The 16,728-nt window shown below is 39.6% G+C and overlaps 1 protein-coding gene across 2 annotated transcripts; it reads left to right on the top strand.

Annotated features, from left to right (window-relative positions):
- The first annotated feature begins 2,257 nt into the window (after positions 1–2,257).
- Positions 2,258–13,979, top strand: mtx1a (metaxin 1a). 2 transcript variants are annotated; one of them, XM_020040716.3, is made up of 9 exons: positions 2,258–2,413; positions 7,743–7,812; positions 8,007–8,086; positions 8,706–8,798; positions 11,375–11,554; positions 12,500–12,576; positions 12,694–12,851; positions 12,937–12,996; positions 13,098–13,979. In XM_020040716.3, the coding sequence occupies exons 1-9, from the start codon at positions 2,333–2,335 to the stop codon at positions 13,277–13,279; spliced, it is 981 nt and encodes a 326-aa protein (XP_019896275.1). In that variant the 5' UTR covers positions 2,258–2,332; the 3' UTR covers positions 13,280–13,979. The 2 variants fall into 2 exon arrangements, with proteins under 2 accessions (XP_019896275.1, XP_010899555.1); XM_010901253.5 differs by having other exon boundaries at positions 2,260–2,413; positions 12,937–13,282.
- Positions 13,980–16,728: the final 2,749 nt, after the last annotated feature.

Consider the following 16,728-nt stretch of genomic DNA (forward strand, 5'->3'; position numbering starts at 1 on the left):
ACCAGGTGTCTTCAATATTGAACCTTTTCACAATATTCAAATGTTCTGAGATACTGAATTTGGGGTTTTCATTAGTTATCAGTTATAATCATCAAAATGTAAATAAATAAACACTTGAAATATCAGTCTATGTGGACTGAATGTATAAATTATACAAGTTTCACTTTTTGAATGGAATTACTGAAATAAATCAACTTTTTGATGATATTCTAATTATATGACCAGCACCTGTATATAATATTTTTTGCTATATGTTTGCTTCAAACATTTCTTCTATGCCATGTGCCATATCACAAGAACATCTTGGTTCAGAATGACTGTTATTTGGTGCATTTGATAAATAAAAGACTTGGTTACAGCTGTAAAAAGCTTTTCCAACAAGGCTTGACTAAAGAATCTTGGTCGTCAGAAGTAGCCTATACTCTAGGTATATTTTAGCCTAGACATCATCACTTTTAGCTCTGATAAAGAAAAGGGTTTTGTGGCCTTGTTCCTTTGTTATAACCTTGCAAGCAAATGGTGCAGGTAGGAATATAATTTGTTAGCTGTGCAGAGCAACCTCACCCTCCCACGCCCCAACACTTTATGCCTCTGCCCAGATCGACGATTATCAGGCATTGATCTCAACATTGGCCAAATGGCCCACTCTCACCTCAATCTCTGGGATTAGTGAAGGAGTGTTTGAGATCAGGAAGTAAGAAATTTTTCTCTGATCAATGATATGAAAAGAAGAGGGGTTCTGCTGTTTCATGCCACCGTGCACAGTTGAAACAAAGCTGACACCATTGAAACAGAGCTGACACCATTGAAACAGAGCTGACACCATTGAAACAATGGTGAATTGCAAACACATTCTCTGGAGTGATGAATCACGCTTCACAATCTGCCAGTCTGACGGATGAACCTGGGTTTGGTGGATCCCAAGAAAACAATTGCGAAAGGGCAAACAAGCCTAAGATAATTTTCTTTCTGATTGGTCTATTAACTCATTTACAGCCTGTTGATGTCATCATAAAAATGTGCACTAAATCAATATTTCTGTTCTAAATTGTGCCAGTTTAATTCACGCAAAACATAATTCTGTTGTAAGCATTGTCCACTAGAGGGTAGAAGAGGTGTAACTTTGTTATAGTTTTTGTAGTTTTGGCCTCTGCGTAAAAAGAGGCAATTCGACCCTCCAGCTGCCATAGAAACCCCAAAATGAGACTCTCGGGGAACATAACTATCATTATAAAGAAACTAATTGGTACATAACTTGCTCTAAAATCTGAGTCCCCCTTTTCTCTTCAGTAGGTAAACCAGCAGTTTTTACAATAAACATTCTGAAGGTAGACAATGTTATGTTGTGGAGTATGTAGCTGGGTCATGTATGAAAACATTGATAAAACACAAGTATTTAGTTTCTCCGCAGAGATTGGTTAATATTGCTCAGTGTGTCAAGGGACTGTGGTTAAAACCATTAAAAGGAGTGGGGGTCTTTGACCCATGTCCCCCCATCCAGATAGGACTATGTAAACTCCCTTTTTCCTCCTCAGTCAGATGATGTCATGGCTTGTGCATGTCTCTATGGCATGTGTTCTGCCAGCTGCTGAGCTGAGCTTCTTGCAGAAATACACACGGGCCTGATTTCCATGTTTGAGAGGTTCGTCTGCCTTTCTGTGTGTCAGTCAGAACATTTTCACCTAGTTCTTTGACAAAGCCATTATTCTTTAAAAAAATTTATTTAGTTCACGTGAAATCTTCCAACATATTAGTTATGAAACTTAAATAAACATTTGTTAAATCTATTCTGACATGCGCTGGAAATATTTTCCTTGTAAAAATTCTGCTCCAAACAGTTAATAAAAACATTTGTTACCAATTTGAGCAATTACTCTGTCTAAATATTGCACCGCATATACATAAACCTTACACAAAAGATAAGTTTCCAGGATATGTCTTTTGAAAAAATATATTTAATAAAATAATTTTTACTTAGGCAGCAGCTCCGAGCTTGTTTTCATCTGTTTTTTTCATGACATCAGTAATCAACTAACTATATTAATTATTATAGTCTGCATTCAATTATCAGTTATAAACATGTTTTTATGAAATTTCTGCCTTGATCTATTTTACTCTGCGAATGTACATAAATGTTGATCGGAGAACTGTGCTGGAGGACCGGGTATCTAGCAAGTGATCATGTTGTAGAAATCCGCTGTCAAACGTTCAAATGAACGATACAATTGAACGAGTCTCTAGAAAGATTCATTCAAAGCGAACGACTCATTTGCGAACTGCACATCACTATACGAGAGCTATTGCTTCCGAGTAGAAGGTTGTCCAATTCAAGATGGCTGTCCCCTCTGAGCTTTACTGCTGGGAAGGCGATTGGGGTTTACCTTCTGTCAACACCGAGTGTTTAATTGTGTTGGTAAGATATCAGTTATCAATTGGAGCCTTAACAACATTCCAAGTTAGCAAAGCTTGGCTGAATTCATATAATTCACGTTCGCATGGCCAGCACATCATTCACTGACATGGCTATCGAAGCAAATTGTCTAATATTAGCAATACATGTACTTACATTTACTTAGCGTAACTAACCGTAACGGAAATGTACATGGTAGTAGCGTAACGTATGTTGTTAATACTGGAATTACAGAATACATTTATCATATGGATCTACCCAACTAACCTAACAGTTGCATAAAATGTGTGGATACACAATTGGACGGGCTACCAACTGTAAATATACAACTGCGTTATTGTTTATCCGAAATCTCTATTGGATAAATATTAGTCTGTTTTTAAATATGGGCAATGTACTGTTACAGCCATTACATTGGTTGGGAATTATACTGCCAGTGCTTGACTTGGAATAATTAAGTGCAGGAACTGACAAATCGCACATTAGTCTATTTTAATTAAAATGTATGTATTAATAAGGCTTGCTTTAAAAAGGAGCCGGAACGCTGTTGCCTAAAAGTTAAGCGCTGGATACTTCCTAAGCACTGGATGAGAATGTAAACTGATTGACTCTGACCAGTCAAAGGCTTCCGATAGTAGTTGATCATTCCATTTTACTGGAAAAAACGGGCCTCACTACTTGGTCATTGACACCTGCTTGTAATTTTAGTTACCTCAGAAATACATTCCAAGTTATTGTTACAGTTGGGATTGTATGTAAATGGTAACTCTATGAGAAACAGATGTCTATGCAGATGACACTCCTGCAAATTTCATTTATGGATCTTAGGCTGATGCCAAATGCAAGTATAACTAGTATGTATTCTCATATACTAGTGTGTGTATGTATTCTTAAGGTCCCCGAATCTACTATTGGGTAATCTTAACATTTTGGAATTACTGCCCTTGACATTTCTGTTATAGAATGTGCTGACGAATACATCAGGATTTGCTTAGGGGCAATTCCATTATTATGTATGTGACATTTTCACACCAAATCTGAAAGAAATTGCCACAATGATATTAGGCTTAGTTATCAAGGATAAATTAACACTTTAAATGTATTGATTTGTAGAACCCTAGAGAGGAAGTGTAGACATTATATTGCGAAGTGTTAAGTAATCGCACTATGTTAAGCGAACATCAACATTTGCATTATGGGTTTGACGGAAAAGGATAGGCATTTTGGGTCTATCAATCAAAGTCTATGGGTCTTATATTCTTAGGGTGAAATATGAATATCTTATTTCAAGGGACAGACATTTAACTACAGTACCTCCAACAGTATCTCTTACAGACAATCCCTGGTGGTTCTGTCTTGGTACAGTTCTTAGGATAACCATGTATTCAAACCCAACAGATTGTTCAGCAAAATCAAAACCCATGCTTTCATTCTTCCATTGTAAAACCTATTAAAATGTAAACCATAATATTTCCATCTACATCTGAACTACTTATTACTTAATGTCTCATATAAGAGCTCATATTTTGTATGTTATACTGCAGTCTTGCAGTATATACAGTATATTTAGGACTCCCATCTTATTTGAAGGAACCAAATGTGAGATGTTACATGGAAAGTAACACACTCCAGCAGCTACTGTTTGATGGTTGGAAAATTTTAATCTTGCTTGCTTTTATTTTGCCTCAGTGTGGTCTCTTATAGTGAGTCCAGAACTGAAGGCATGTTAATGACAGACACATCATACTCTTGGACAAACTCTTGAATGGCAATTAGCCATTTCCTTCTGAGTTTTCCAGGACTGTGGTGTGATGCTTTTCAGTACAAGCAGGCAAATGTACGTCTGAGGATGTCTCCCATTCACAGACCATACTCTATTTTCAGTGGCTACAGGTCTGTATATTACTCTTTTTACGTAATTGCAAAATCTAATAAGAAATCCTTCAAAATAATAAATAGAAAACAGTTATTGTAGCTTTTACTGGTTTAGGCTTTTGTTTAACCTGTGTTATTGCCAACCTCTATAGGGCAGAGGTAGGTAACTTTGGTCCTGCCGAGCATGTACTGTTTTTACAGTACATGCTCGTTAAATTGCACTGTACCTGGCGTCCCAGGTCTGAATCAGCTCATAGGAGAGGATGAAAACCTGAAGTGTTTTGGCTTTGCAGAACTAGATTAGCACACCCAGCCACAGGGTAACCTAGTTATCATAGGTAATGTTTAAGGGATTCATGTTTAATTACTCTAATGTAGTGATGCAAAGATAGGCTTCTGCTATTAATAAAATGTCAATAGTATACTACCATGTTTCAATTTTGGGACTTAGCGTATAACTTATATTATATATACAGCTACTGAAACATTTTTAACTTTTTCTTTCCTTTTCAAAAAAGTGGAAAAGGAAGGTTTTGAGTGAGGAACAGAAGGGTTACAATTAAGAGAATTCTCAGTACAGTTTTTGTTGAGACTGGGTCACAGAGGTGCTGGTTCAATTCTGTGGTAATTTATGAGGCAACTATCCTGCTAAGTGTTTGTCTATCTCTATCAGTCAGCTTTGGCATGCGACCACTGTTCCTCTTCTGATACTATTTGTCCATGTTCAGCCTATGCTGTCATCATTCTTCACACTGTTTCTCTTGAGACATTAAATTATTTTGCTTATTTCATGATCGATGCACCTGCAATTACGGGCAGCAACAATTTAGTCTCTTTGGAACTCTAGTTGCCACATGTTGTTTGAAAACTAAAATATCTAAGTGCTAATCATCAGACCTTTTTTATAGCTGACAATTAGCTGGCAATCAATCTAATGTGACCTCTGCAGCTGTGTTTGTTTTTGTGATTTAGTTACTTCAAAGTAACAGTCCTTTTCTGTGTGGTTTTTTTCAACCCCTTATTATTTAGTCTTCTTCAATTCCATTTTTAAGTTGAGAATTGACTGTTAATATGTTTAGGTTGTGTACTAGGCTAGTGTTTTTCAAACCGCGGTCTGCGGACCATTGCCGGTCTGTGGCATATATCTTGAAAAGTTCCATTGATTGAATTGATGCTTCCTTCAAAGAACCAGAGCTACGTGTTACGTGTGTAATCACGCCAATTTCTGCTATTTAGCAGTCGGCACATACAGAGTGCTTTCCATTTCACAACAATACATTTGATTCTAGCTTTTGGAGGGTGTGAGAAATCAGCTGTTATGAGCCCTTAAATTACAGGTACGACTCACAAGAACTAGTGTCATTGTTTCCCTCTGTGATGCTCATAAGCTTCGTTGGACACATTAAAGGTACTTGGGCAAAAGACAATTTTGATGCGTTTCAGAGCTACAAGCCATAGACCGAACTCCTTCAGATTTCAATTAGGTTTACCTTCTTTTAAAGTGTATTTGTTATTTAGGTGTGTTTATTATAAAGCCTAGGAATTACTACTGTGTTCCCTACTGTGGAGTGTTTTCAAGCCCTATATGTTAGTGTTGTCAACTAGGCTGTACTTACTGTATATTGACAGACTGAAAATGGGTTAGTGCTCTGTACTAGGACATACATACTTTCCATTGACATTGTGCAAATGTAATCTTTTGATTGTGTTCATCCGTAGATTGTTGTTGTAACACCTATCGGCTTAACTAATCTCTTTTAGGTTTTAGATGTTGAATAATTGCTTTTTAATGCTTCTATATTGGGCTTAATTATAATATACAAAGGGCCAGATAACAGTGGGGTTTTGACTGCTTGCGGACACTGTGGAAGGAATTACTTCTATTTTCCATGGCATGACGTCCTTTTCCGCCTGTCTACAAGCACAGTCAGGTCGATTTCTTCAACCCTGCCAAACCACATTTATTGGAATGTAATTTAATGTCTGTCTGTCTATCAGCCAGACTAAATCATAAATCTAGCTGTTCACATTGCCATGTCAGTCTATGGTGTAATGTGTCTTTAGTCTACATTGTAGCAAATCTGCTGCAATACAACAAAGTTACAAGCCTTTTTAATCTGGTATTTTACTCCATTCCTTCTTCCGCTTTGCCCCAACCCTTATAGCCTACTGAGCGTTATAGGAACTGTATGTTTCATCACAGCTGGCGCTGCTGCCCACCATTCCTCATCCCATGCCCTCATGATACTTACACTGCAGGCTGGAAGACTCTTCCCCTGCTTGACTGCCAGCTGGCACCTACTGGGGCAGGGCAGGCTCACATTCTTTTTTCCATAATCTCCTTCCAGTCTGAAGCAGGAAATGTCCCTCTCCCATTGATAGGAAGAGGTCCTGTTTAGCCTACATTTTTAGGTTTGCAACGATCGATCCAAATGTCTTTCTGCTAAACTATTTTATATGGTTAAAGATACGTTTTTTTTTTTTGGAGGCCAAACCAGGGAACAGGAAACAACAGTTTCCTGGTCACTAATCTTGGTATGTGTGACCAAATTTGCATGCCAATGTTGATGACGGGTCGAAAGTGGCTGGTTCAAACCAGAGCCAGAAGAGGCACCACCAGGAGACATGATCAAAGGGGCCATAGCCAATCCTCACCCTACATCCTGAAATAGCTAAATGAAGCAGAAGCTTCTAGCCAAAACCTGACACAGCAGATGTTTGCAGCTGATTAGTGAGACAAACATTTTGGGAAAGCCATTCTCCCTCCATCTTGTATTTACAGAAGTGTCCTTTACCTATCCTGTTCGGTTTATAATCCCAGATGAATGGGTTGATGATTGAGACCAGTTTACAAAATAATTTGTTTGCACAGAGTTTGTCCATCACAGGGTACAGGTTTGCTTTGAGTAGGGAAGGAAAAAAGCACTTCTATAAATCCAAGAAGATGATGACTGGCTTTCCCAAATATTGTCTTACTATTGGGCTGCTAACATCCACTTTGTCTTGCTGGGGATATTTTTTGACAGGTTGGCCTGAAAACCTCACAAAATTATAGAGGCACGTTACATGGGTAGAAGGCTGCGTGTTGCAATAATTCCACACTGTGAGATAGTTTACAACAATGACAAGTAGAAGCCATATGATGAATCGTAAGTGTTGTGTTTCAGCTGGTTGTATCTTGTTAACCTTTCCATATTCACCCTTTAGTTTTTTATTAGCTAGCTAACAACAATATAATGTTTTCAAAATTCCAAGTCAGCTGTGGCTGTTTAGCCTTGTAATTGTGCACACATTGGTTTTGTTGCTATATCACCAACCCATCAAATATTTCCTCATTTTATGTTAATAGAATTAATTTGGGTCCAACTCAATGCGAATATTTGGACTGATATACAAGACTTTGGCTACACTTTTTTTTGCTGTGAGTGAACCTTTTAATTGTCTCCCTTTACTTCAGGCTTATGCAAAGTTTTCAGGGGCACCTCTCAAAATTCACAAAATTGGTAACCCCTGGAGAAGTCCCACTGGTAAGATGTTTTCCTTTTTTGGTCCATTTCTTGTTTCTGTATCTTATCTGTATTTGTTTTTCTTACTTTCCAGAACAAATAGATGCTCATTTTCTGTCTCCCTAATCTGTTTTGTCTTCATGTGTCTGTAATGGTCACACAGCTGGGGCCCAAAATGAGTGGTGTAGTGAGCTGATCTTTTTTCCCTTTTGCAGGCTCTCTTCCTGCCCTAAAGACCAGCGAGAATAGCAGCCTCTCGCGGCCCAGTGAAATCATCATCCACCTCAGAAAACAGGTGACTGAAAGACTGCGTTTTCTTATAAACTGCAGCACATTCCTAGGTTTTGTCAAAGGAGCTGCATACTCTTTTCCACACTAGAAATGAATGATGACACTTCAAGCCAGGTCCAAAACTGTGGCCAGATTCTGTGTCGTCACAGTTTCTATGTTGAAAAAGCACCACAAAGCTACATTAAATGCACACTTCACCTAATGCCCTGATGAAACTCATTAGCTCAGATACTAGCTGCCTGGTGATAGTGGTAGGTGGGTAGTAGGCTGCAGCAGTAGAGGTCAGTAACCACAATGCAAAGCATATTAATGTCAGTCCTGAACTATGGCTTTTTACTTGCTCCAGAGTACAAAAAGAGAGAATATGACAGAGACAACCTCTCTTAGATTACCAGTGCTGTTCCAGCTCGTTCTGACCTGCAGTCAGAAAGTAAAAGAGCCACGGATCGTTGTGCTTTTCTGGAGACACCTTTTAATATTTTTTTATGGGTTTCTGGAAAGTGCAAATGGTGATTATGGGCAAAGACGATTCATGGTATTGTTCCAGAAGGACTTTTAGAAATTTGAATTTGTGGACTGTGAATCCTATTTGTGATGTGTTGTGATATGATCCTATCTTTCAGAAATACAATGCAGACTTTGACCTTTCTGCCAAAGAAGGAGCGGACACTCTGGCATTTATCTCACTCCTGGAGGAAAAACTGATGCCAGCTCTGGTGAGGATCACTCTTTTCGTAGAAAGGACAGAGACAGGACAGTGGTATCAGTCAAATCTATTTAATTTTATAAAGCCTTTGTACATCAGCAGTTATCACAAAGTGCTTTTAAAAACGCCCAGCCTGAAACCCCAAAGACCAAGCAACAATGGAGTTGATGCTCAGTGGCTAGGAAAAACTACCTTGTTGGGTCAAAATGCAGGAAGAAACCTAGAGAGGAATCGGTTGGCCAGTCCTCTTCGAGCGGTGCTTGGTGAAGATTATAAGAGTACATGACCTTTTGGGCCAACAATGTTTTTGCATGTTCAGATGACAAGCAGGTCAATAAATGAATGTGGGCAGTGCCTGCAGCCCATTCAGGTTGCACAGGTAGTCCAGCTACTCCAGGATGGCACATCCATAAGTGCTGTTGCAAGAAGGTTTGCTGTGTCTCCCAGTACAGTCTCAAGAGCATGGAGGAGATACCAGGAGACGGGCACAAGGAGAGCTGGACATGGCCATAGAAGGGCATCAACCCAGCAGCAGGACTTATCTGCTCACTTGTGCGAGGAGGAAAAGGAGGAGCACTGCCAGAGCCCTACAAAATGACCTCCAGCAGGCTACTGGTGTGCAAGTTTCTGACCAAACTGTCAGAAACAGACTCCATGAGGTTGGCATGAGGGCCTAACATCCTCCAGTGGGACCTGTGCTCACAGCCCAGCACTGTGCAGCTCGATTGGTATTCGCCAGAAAACACCAGAATTGGCAGGTCCACCATTGGCGCCCCGTTCTCTTCACAGATGAGAGCAGGTTCACACTGAGCACGTGAAAGAGGCTGGAGACACCGTGGTGAACGTTATTCTGTCTGCAACATCATCCAGCATGACCGGTTTTGCAGTGGGTCAGTGATGGTCTAGCGAGGCATATCCTTGGAGGGTCGAACAGATCTCCAGGTGCTAGGCAACGCTACACTGACTGCTGTTAAGTACTGGAAATAAATCCTCAGACCCATCATCAGATGCCTGGTCTCATGTGGCCAGGGTGTGTAGGCAGTTCCTGGATGACGAAGACATAGATGCATTATGGGAAGAAGGCAAGCTGACGGAGGCAGTGTGATGCTTTGGGCAATGTCCTGCTGGGTAACCTTGGGTCCTGCCATTCATGTGGATGTTACTTTGACACGTACCACCTACCTAAGCATTTTTGCAGACCATGTGCACCGTTTCATGGCACCGTTTTCCCTGATGGCATTGGTCTCTTTCCGTAGGATAATGCGCCCTGCCACAATGGAAAAAATGGTTCAGGAATGGTTTGAGGAACACAAGAACAAGTTCAAGGTTTTCACTTGGCCTCCAAATTCCCCAGATCTCAATCCAGTCGAGCATCTGTGGGATGTGTGGGATAAACAGGTCAGATCCATGGGGGCCCCACCTCCCAACTTACAGGACTGCTGCTAACGTCTTGGTGCCAGATACCACAGCACACCTTCAGAGGTCTAATGGAGTCCATGCCTTGATGGGTCAGGGCTGTTTTGGTGGCAAAAGGGTGGATCTACACAATATATTAGTCTGGTGGTCACAATGTTATGGCTGATCTCTGTATATGGAGCAATTTATTATTTCCAACATAGGTGGACCAATAACAGGAAGTACCTCCTAAAATGGTTTATTTGGAATATGGTCTAATTGACAGCTGGTGGATTTAGAGCTTATTATTATTTTAATGAACTTGTCAAGCTATTAAAAAGTTCCGTTGTCTGAACAGAATTCTGTGCGTTCTGAGGACAACTGTGTTTTCGAAGACTATGCTTATTTGCGAGGAGTCTTACTGGTTTTCTAATGATGATGATCTTTTCATTGAATAAGTTCATGTATTCATCACTGCTAAAGTGATTTTCGTTTAACTTTGCAACTGTATCAAAAAGTGATTTTAGATTTTCTTTTTCTCACCTCAATCAGGTTGGAGAAATAGGCTAAACTTCCCGAGACATGTTTGGCAAAACCCACTGAGTCCGTTATGGCTTCAAAGGCCTTTTGGGAGAGCAGTCTGATAAAATAACAGATTTTGTTGGCAAATAATACTCTGTTTCAGTGTGACTAATTATTGACTATGATATTATAAATGTATTTTCTCTTGTGTAGTTTACTGGTTTACTTTGAGGGCCATAGTCTAGGTATATAGCTGAAATCAAATCCAAGGTTGATTACCTTCAAAAAATATAAAGTGTTTATGAATTTATGTTTGTGAAATATGTCAATTCAAAACAATCTATGTTCAAAGCACTGTATATGATAACTGATCTTGCTGTTATGTGAAATGTAAAATGACATGTCTTAACTTCTCTTCTATACACTATTTATCACTAGAAAGGTTCTAAGTAATTGTACCTGGTGCTTTATAACAGCCTATGAAGAAATATCTCATAAAACAAAAGCATTGTTTCCGCTGACAGCAGGATAGTATCAACAAGGAAAAATGTGTGCCTGTTTAAAATTCTCAAGAATATTCTCTGGATTCTAATTCAGAGTAATTGTTGTGTTATTGCCACTAGTTTGTACAAGCCAGCTTTTTTGCATCTCTTTCTCTGTCTGGTCTAGGTCTATACTTTGTGGATTGACCCTAAGAACTATGTTGAGACTCGGCGTTGGCACGCCAAGCACGCCCCATTCCCCCTGAACTTCTTCCTGCCCGGCCGTATGCAGCGGCAGCAGCTGGAGAGGCTGAGACTGATCAGGGGTGACCAAGAGCTGGCGGCAGGGGAGGAGGTGGAGAGGGAGGTGAGTGGAGGGGGAGATTGGTAGGCACAACCATAGGCCAATTAATCTTTCCATACTTCTGTTTTTATTATGGGGTCCTTTACAACCAGCCTCGGGGAACTGTAATTAATGGGGGAATTCTGTAATGCTACCATGTAATTTATATTGTTTATACAAAATGTTTCATGTTAAAAATGGAGGAGATGGGTAAACTTCATTACACTGTGATCATCCTTTAAATTAAGGAAAAGGCTTGTTTGATTCCGTTAGCTGGAGATACTGGACATAGTATAAAGATGAAAGGTGTTTTCATGTTTCCGTTGGACCTAGCACTACTGTTGAATCTATTTTCATGGACAACCAAAACCTGCTGTTGGCAGTGCAGTCCTGATACCTGTTATCAATAAAAACTAGTTTCTAAATAAAAACCAAGAGGTGTTGGTTTTTAGTTTGGTTTTGCTGGGCTGTTTGTTTTATTGACCACTGCTGTAAGCCAAACTACCACTTTTTATTAGAAACACATTAAATATTCATCAATGTCCAGGTATGTGAATTAGTATGTTATCAAACGTACAAACAAATGTGTGCATGCTGCCTTTGGGAGTTATGCTCTGAGGAAACCATGTGTTGGCAGAGGTGTTAACATCAGACATGCCTCGTGGCTGAGCTGATGCACATGTTAAGCAACTGGAGAAAATCTTCATTGCTCCCACAGTGCCTGTGATGATGTAATGGTTTATGGAGTTGCTCTGGGAACTCAACTTGAATTCCCAAAGCCTAGGTGAGGGTAATTTTTGTTGTTCAGTCGTGTAATGGTTACTTATGATGGATATAGAAATCTAGTCATAGACCATTGCTTTGGTAAAATATTTTGCATAAGTCCATTAATGAGTCAGAATGCTGAACATTCTGTATGAATTAGGCTGAAGGTGAGTTTACTGTCTGTCATCACCTTTCTGTCTCCAGCTATACCGCGATGCTCTGGAATGTATGAACCTTCTCTCTCAGAGGCTGGGCTCAAACAAGTTCTTCTTTGGAGACTCGTAAGTCCATGTTCTACCACAAGATGTGAGCCTGGGAATTTAGCCCCTCAGTATAAATCACCCGAATGGCTTCAATGTGAATCTGTAACTACATGACTACATTACTGTTCCTTTCAGACCTTCATCTCTGGATGCCTTTGTCTTTGGCTACTTGGTCCCCATCCTCAAGATGAAACTGCCCAATGGAAAACTCCAGCAACACATCAAGTCCCTGGACAACCTGAGCCACTACTGCTCCAATATTCTGGCTCTCTACTTCCCTAGCGATAGACGAGGTGAGGGTCCACATCACTGCTCAATAACTTATTCTGAAATGTTGAATTTTCGTGTTTCAAATTTTGTTTGTTATATTTTGTGCAGAGGATTCCAGTCACAAGGTGTCCTCCCAGCCTGAAGGGTGTGACTCTGACCATGAGCCAAGTAAGAGACGCAAGCAGCTTCTGTCTGTCTTTGTGGGCCTGGGCGCCATGTTGTGCTACGCCCTCATAACAGGCATTGTGGCTATTCAACATGTCCAACAGGAGTCACTAGACCACCATTCTCCAGGTCTCCGGTCACTCTCCTCCCACGAGGAAGAGGAGGCAGAGGAGGAGCACTGAGGATTGGGAGGAGGATACAGCTAATATTCAAAGCTGCCCTCCTGCCTCTATTTCAAATACTTAAATTGACACTCCCTCAGAAACTCCTTAGAATGACTGGATAAGTATTAACCATTGAAACTCCAGTTCAGGTGGAACTTTGACTACTGATGATCCTAAACAATCCCTTCAGATCTTGGATTAGTCAACTTGAAGAAGGGGCAATGGTTTGGGGGTCTGACTGGGTCAAAGCCTCGAAGTGCAATCAGGAGAAAGAAGAAGGGAAGAGGAAGACTGTGAAAATGTTAAGATGCTTGAACACGTACCAAGACTGCTTTGATGACTTACTTGGAGAATTTTTGGGTTTTTCCTCAGCTTTATTTTGAATCAATAATTACTGATCTAAATCATTCCATTGCTTTATATCCGATCCAAATTATATAGCTTTTTTGGACTTTAGTATGTAAATTATATAATTGAGGGAACAAATCCCAGGTATCATTCATGAAAATTGTATTGTTTCTGTAGATTTAATTACCACTGGACTTTTAGTTACATTTGCACTTCCTTTCTGAACACTTGCCAAAATTATGGATTTTGCATAAAAAGTTCTATTGACAGAAGGCAGAACTACATTCAAGAACTATATGGGTGAAAAATGAAACTCTTGTTAGAAAAATATATCACGTTATCAGTCCAAAATGTCTGCTTGGTGAGTGAAGACTTATGCTTAAGGAATTATACTGTTTCTCAGCTACCATACAGGGCAATATTGTGTAACTGAGGGTTGCAAAAAGTGAATAAAATGTATATTTTTAAAATCTTCTGGGCACTATTTGTAGTTTACTGGGAACTTAAGGTGTCATAAAAATAAAATCTCCCTGACAATGAAAAATAAACATTCACATCACCGTGCCCTTCCCCTGTAACACTGTACCCCCCCCCCCCACCCAAAAAAACCAAACAAAAAGAAAAGAAAACACCAACTACCAGGAAATGGCAAATAGTTCGTTCATTCATTCATTTTGGGAGTACTAGAAATATATGTTGAGTGCTATATTAAAGAATTGTAGTAATGGTTGTTTTGCTTGTGAGATGGTTATTGTAGTCTTGTCGAGTCTGTACAGTAACTGACCCAGGTGAGGCAATTCTGGAGGGGCGATTATGCAGGAACAATAAACTGATCTGCCTGTTCTACAGACCACCTTGTAGCATAAATAATCATTATTTGTATATCACTTAGTCCCAATTGGCATGGGAATTTTGATACTTATGTTCAATGTCTATTTTTATGATAGAGACTCCCTTTTTAATAACAGTATATATTGCACTCTTATGCATCCACCAGTATATCCCAATCTTGTACTGAATTGCATAAAACGTGAACATTTCTCCCATAGTTTCTCAGTCACTGATTAAACCTAGTCCCGGACTGAAAATAAGCTCAGTGGAAACTCTCCATGGAATAATTTTTGTCCTGTACATGGCATAATTTATGTGGTAAACCACCCCTCTATTTTATCAGAGTAGAAGATATTTGTGTGATTTTTAGTTTCTCTTAAAGTATGGTCAATCAATCAATCACATTTATTTATAAAGCCCTTTTTACAACAGCAGTTGTCACAAAGTGCTTTACAGAGACACCCGGCCTTAAACCCCAAGGAGAAAACGACAGTAGTGTTGAATTTCAGTGGGTAGGGAAAAACTCCCTAAGAAGGCCAAATCTTAGGAAGAAACCTAGAGAGGACCCAGGCTCAGAGGGGTGACCAGTCCTCTTCTGGCTGTGCCGGGTGAGATATTAAGAGTCCAATTGGAATAATAATAAATTTCTCTGGGCTAAATCCAGAGTCTATTTGATTCTAGACTAGGTCAAAAGTATGACAGGAGATTATGGCTTTTGCCTGTGACTTTCACCTGCTTCATGGTTCTGAATTAAAGATGCAGTCTGTGATTTCTGGCCACTGATTTTAGAAGTGCTCATGTGAAGACCAAAAGTGTCACTGAAAATGGTGTATTATATCATATAAGAATGTTTGTACCCCATATAATCAAATCCTCTCACTTTCAATGAGAGATCAGAGAAATCTGTCTGGAAACGTTCAAGCTGACAGAACGGCCACAAATACAAGAAAATGTATTATAAAGCAGATGGAGTCAAAAGGGGTTCTACCTGACACTAGTACCTAATAAAGTGTCCCATAAGTACTTAATTGAAAGATCATCCACAATTGACAGGTGCATCAGAAATGCAGCCTGATACTGTGCCTTTCTAGACACCAAACTGTTGAGATTACAACTGATCCAATGGGTTAGGATTGTACCCAATTCTACTCACTTTACAATAATGCAGTTATTCAGTGTGTTATGTTTTCATAGGCGTCACTCAAACTGTTTTTTAATGTGCAATGAATTTATGTACAGACAGGTGCCAAATTAAAGGAAAAACTAACATAAAGTGTTTCAGTAAGGTGTTTGGCTACCACGAGCCGCCAAAACAGCTTCAGTCTACCTTGGCATAGACTCTACTTGTCTCTGGAACTCAACTGGAGGGATGGAACACTATTCCATATTCCCTCATTTGGTGTTTTGATGGAGAGCGTGGGGAGTGCAGTCCAACACGTCGGTCCAAAATCTCCAATAGGTGTTAAATTGGATTAATAAGGTCTGGTGACTGCAAAGGCCATAGAATGTGATTTACATCCTGTTCATACTATTCACTGACCCCTCGTGAACTATGGATGGGGGCATTGCCAACCTGGAAGTGACCAAATAATGATCTCTCCTTCAACTTCACTTAGATCCTATCCTCTTGCCATCTTTATCAAAACTAAAGGTCAGCTGGGACAGCTCAGCATTTTTATACATGCCACTGAGTATGATAGGATGTTAATTTCTTAATTGGGTCATAAATATATATAAATATATACACAGTTTTCAGTGATTGTGTGTGTTATGATTGCTGGTTAACATATTGAAGGTCTTACCCTGTGGTTTAGTATAGCATAAGTATAGCATAAGTATTTACTAAAGAGGTTGAATGAGAAGTTGGTTGCAAGCGGATGAGGAAATGTGTCTAGGTTAGAAGAAGGAATTATATAGTTCAACCTGAAAAATGTGCAACCTTCCCTAGTGGTTCCCATACAAGACATACAGCCCTCCCCCTTTTTGGACCTGCCCCAAAAATGTTTTAACTGCCCCTAAACTAGCCTGATTTAGGGTAACATAATGTAGGCTATATACAAGTCTGGTTTGTTTTTTGGCGGACTATATTAAGAGTTCATTTATCCAAAAATCTTGCTATTTTTTGTGCCAGGATTAAGGGATATTTCTCCATTTCTGTTTTACATCTAAGGTTATAAAATTATAACTGCAATGATTGTACTTTAGCTTTGCAAGTATCACTATTCTGTTGGTGAATGTCAAGGGGTCAGGAAAGGAAAAGAGTTAAGGGGTCAAAGAAGGACAATTCCTTGCTTCTTTTGTCCTTGTTTCCTTTTGCTCAGCTCTGCCTGGAAGTAACTTGAGGAAGGATAGAAGGTTTCACCCCTAGGGTGTCTTCCTAGAAAGAGCCTTG

Source organism: Esox lucius, chromosome 20, assembly GCF_011004845.1.
Source record: "Esox lucius isolate fEsoLuc1 chromosome 20, fEsoLuc1.pri, whole genome shotgun sequence".
Classification (NCBI taxonomy): Eukaryota; Metazoa; Chordata; class Actinopteri; order Esociformes; family Esocidae; genus Esox; species Esox lucius.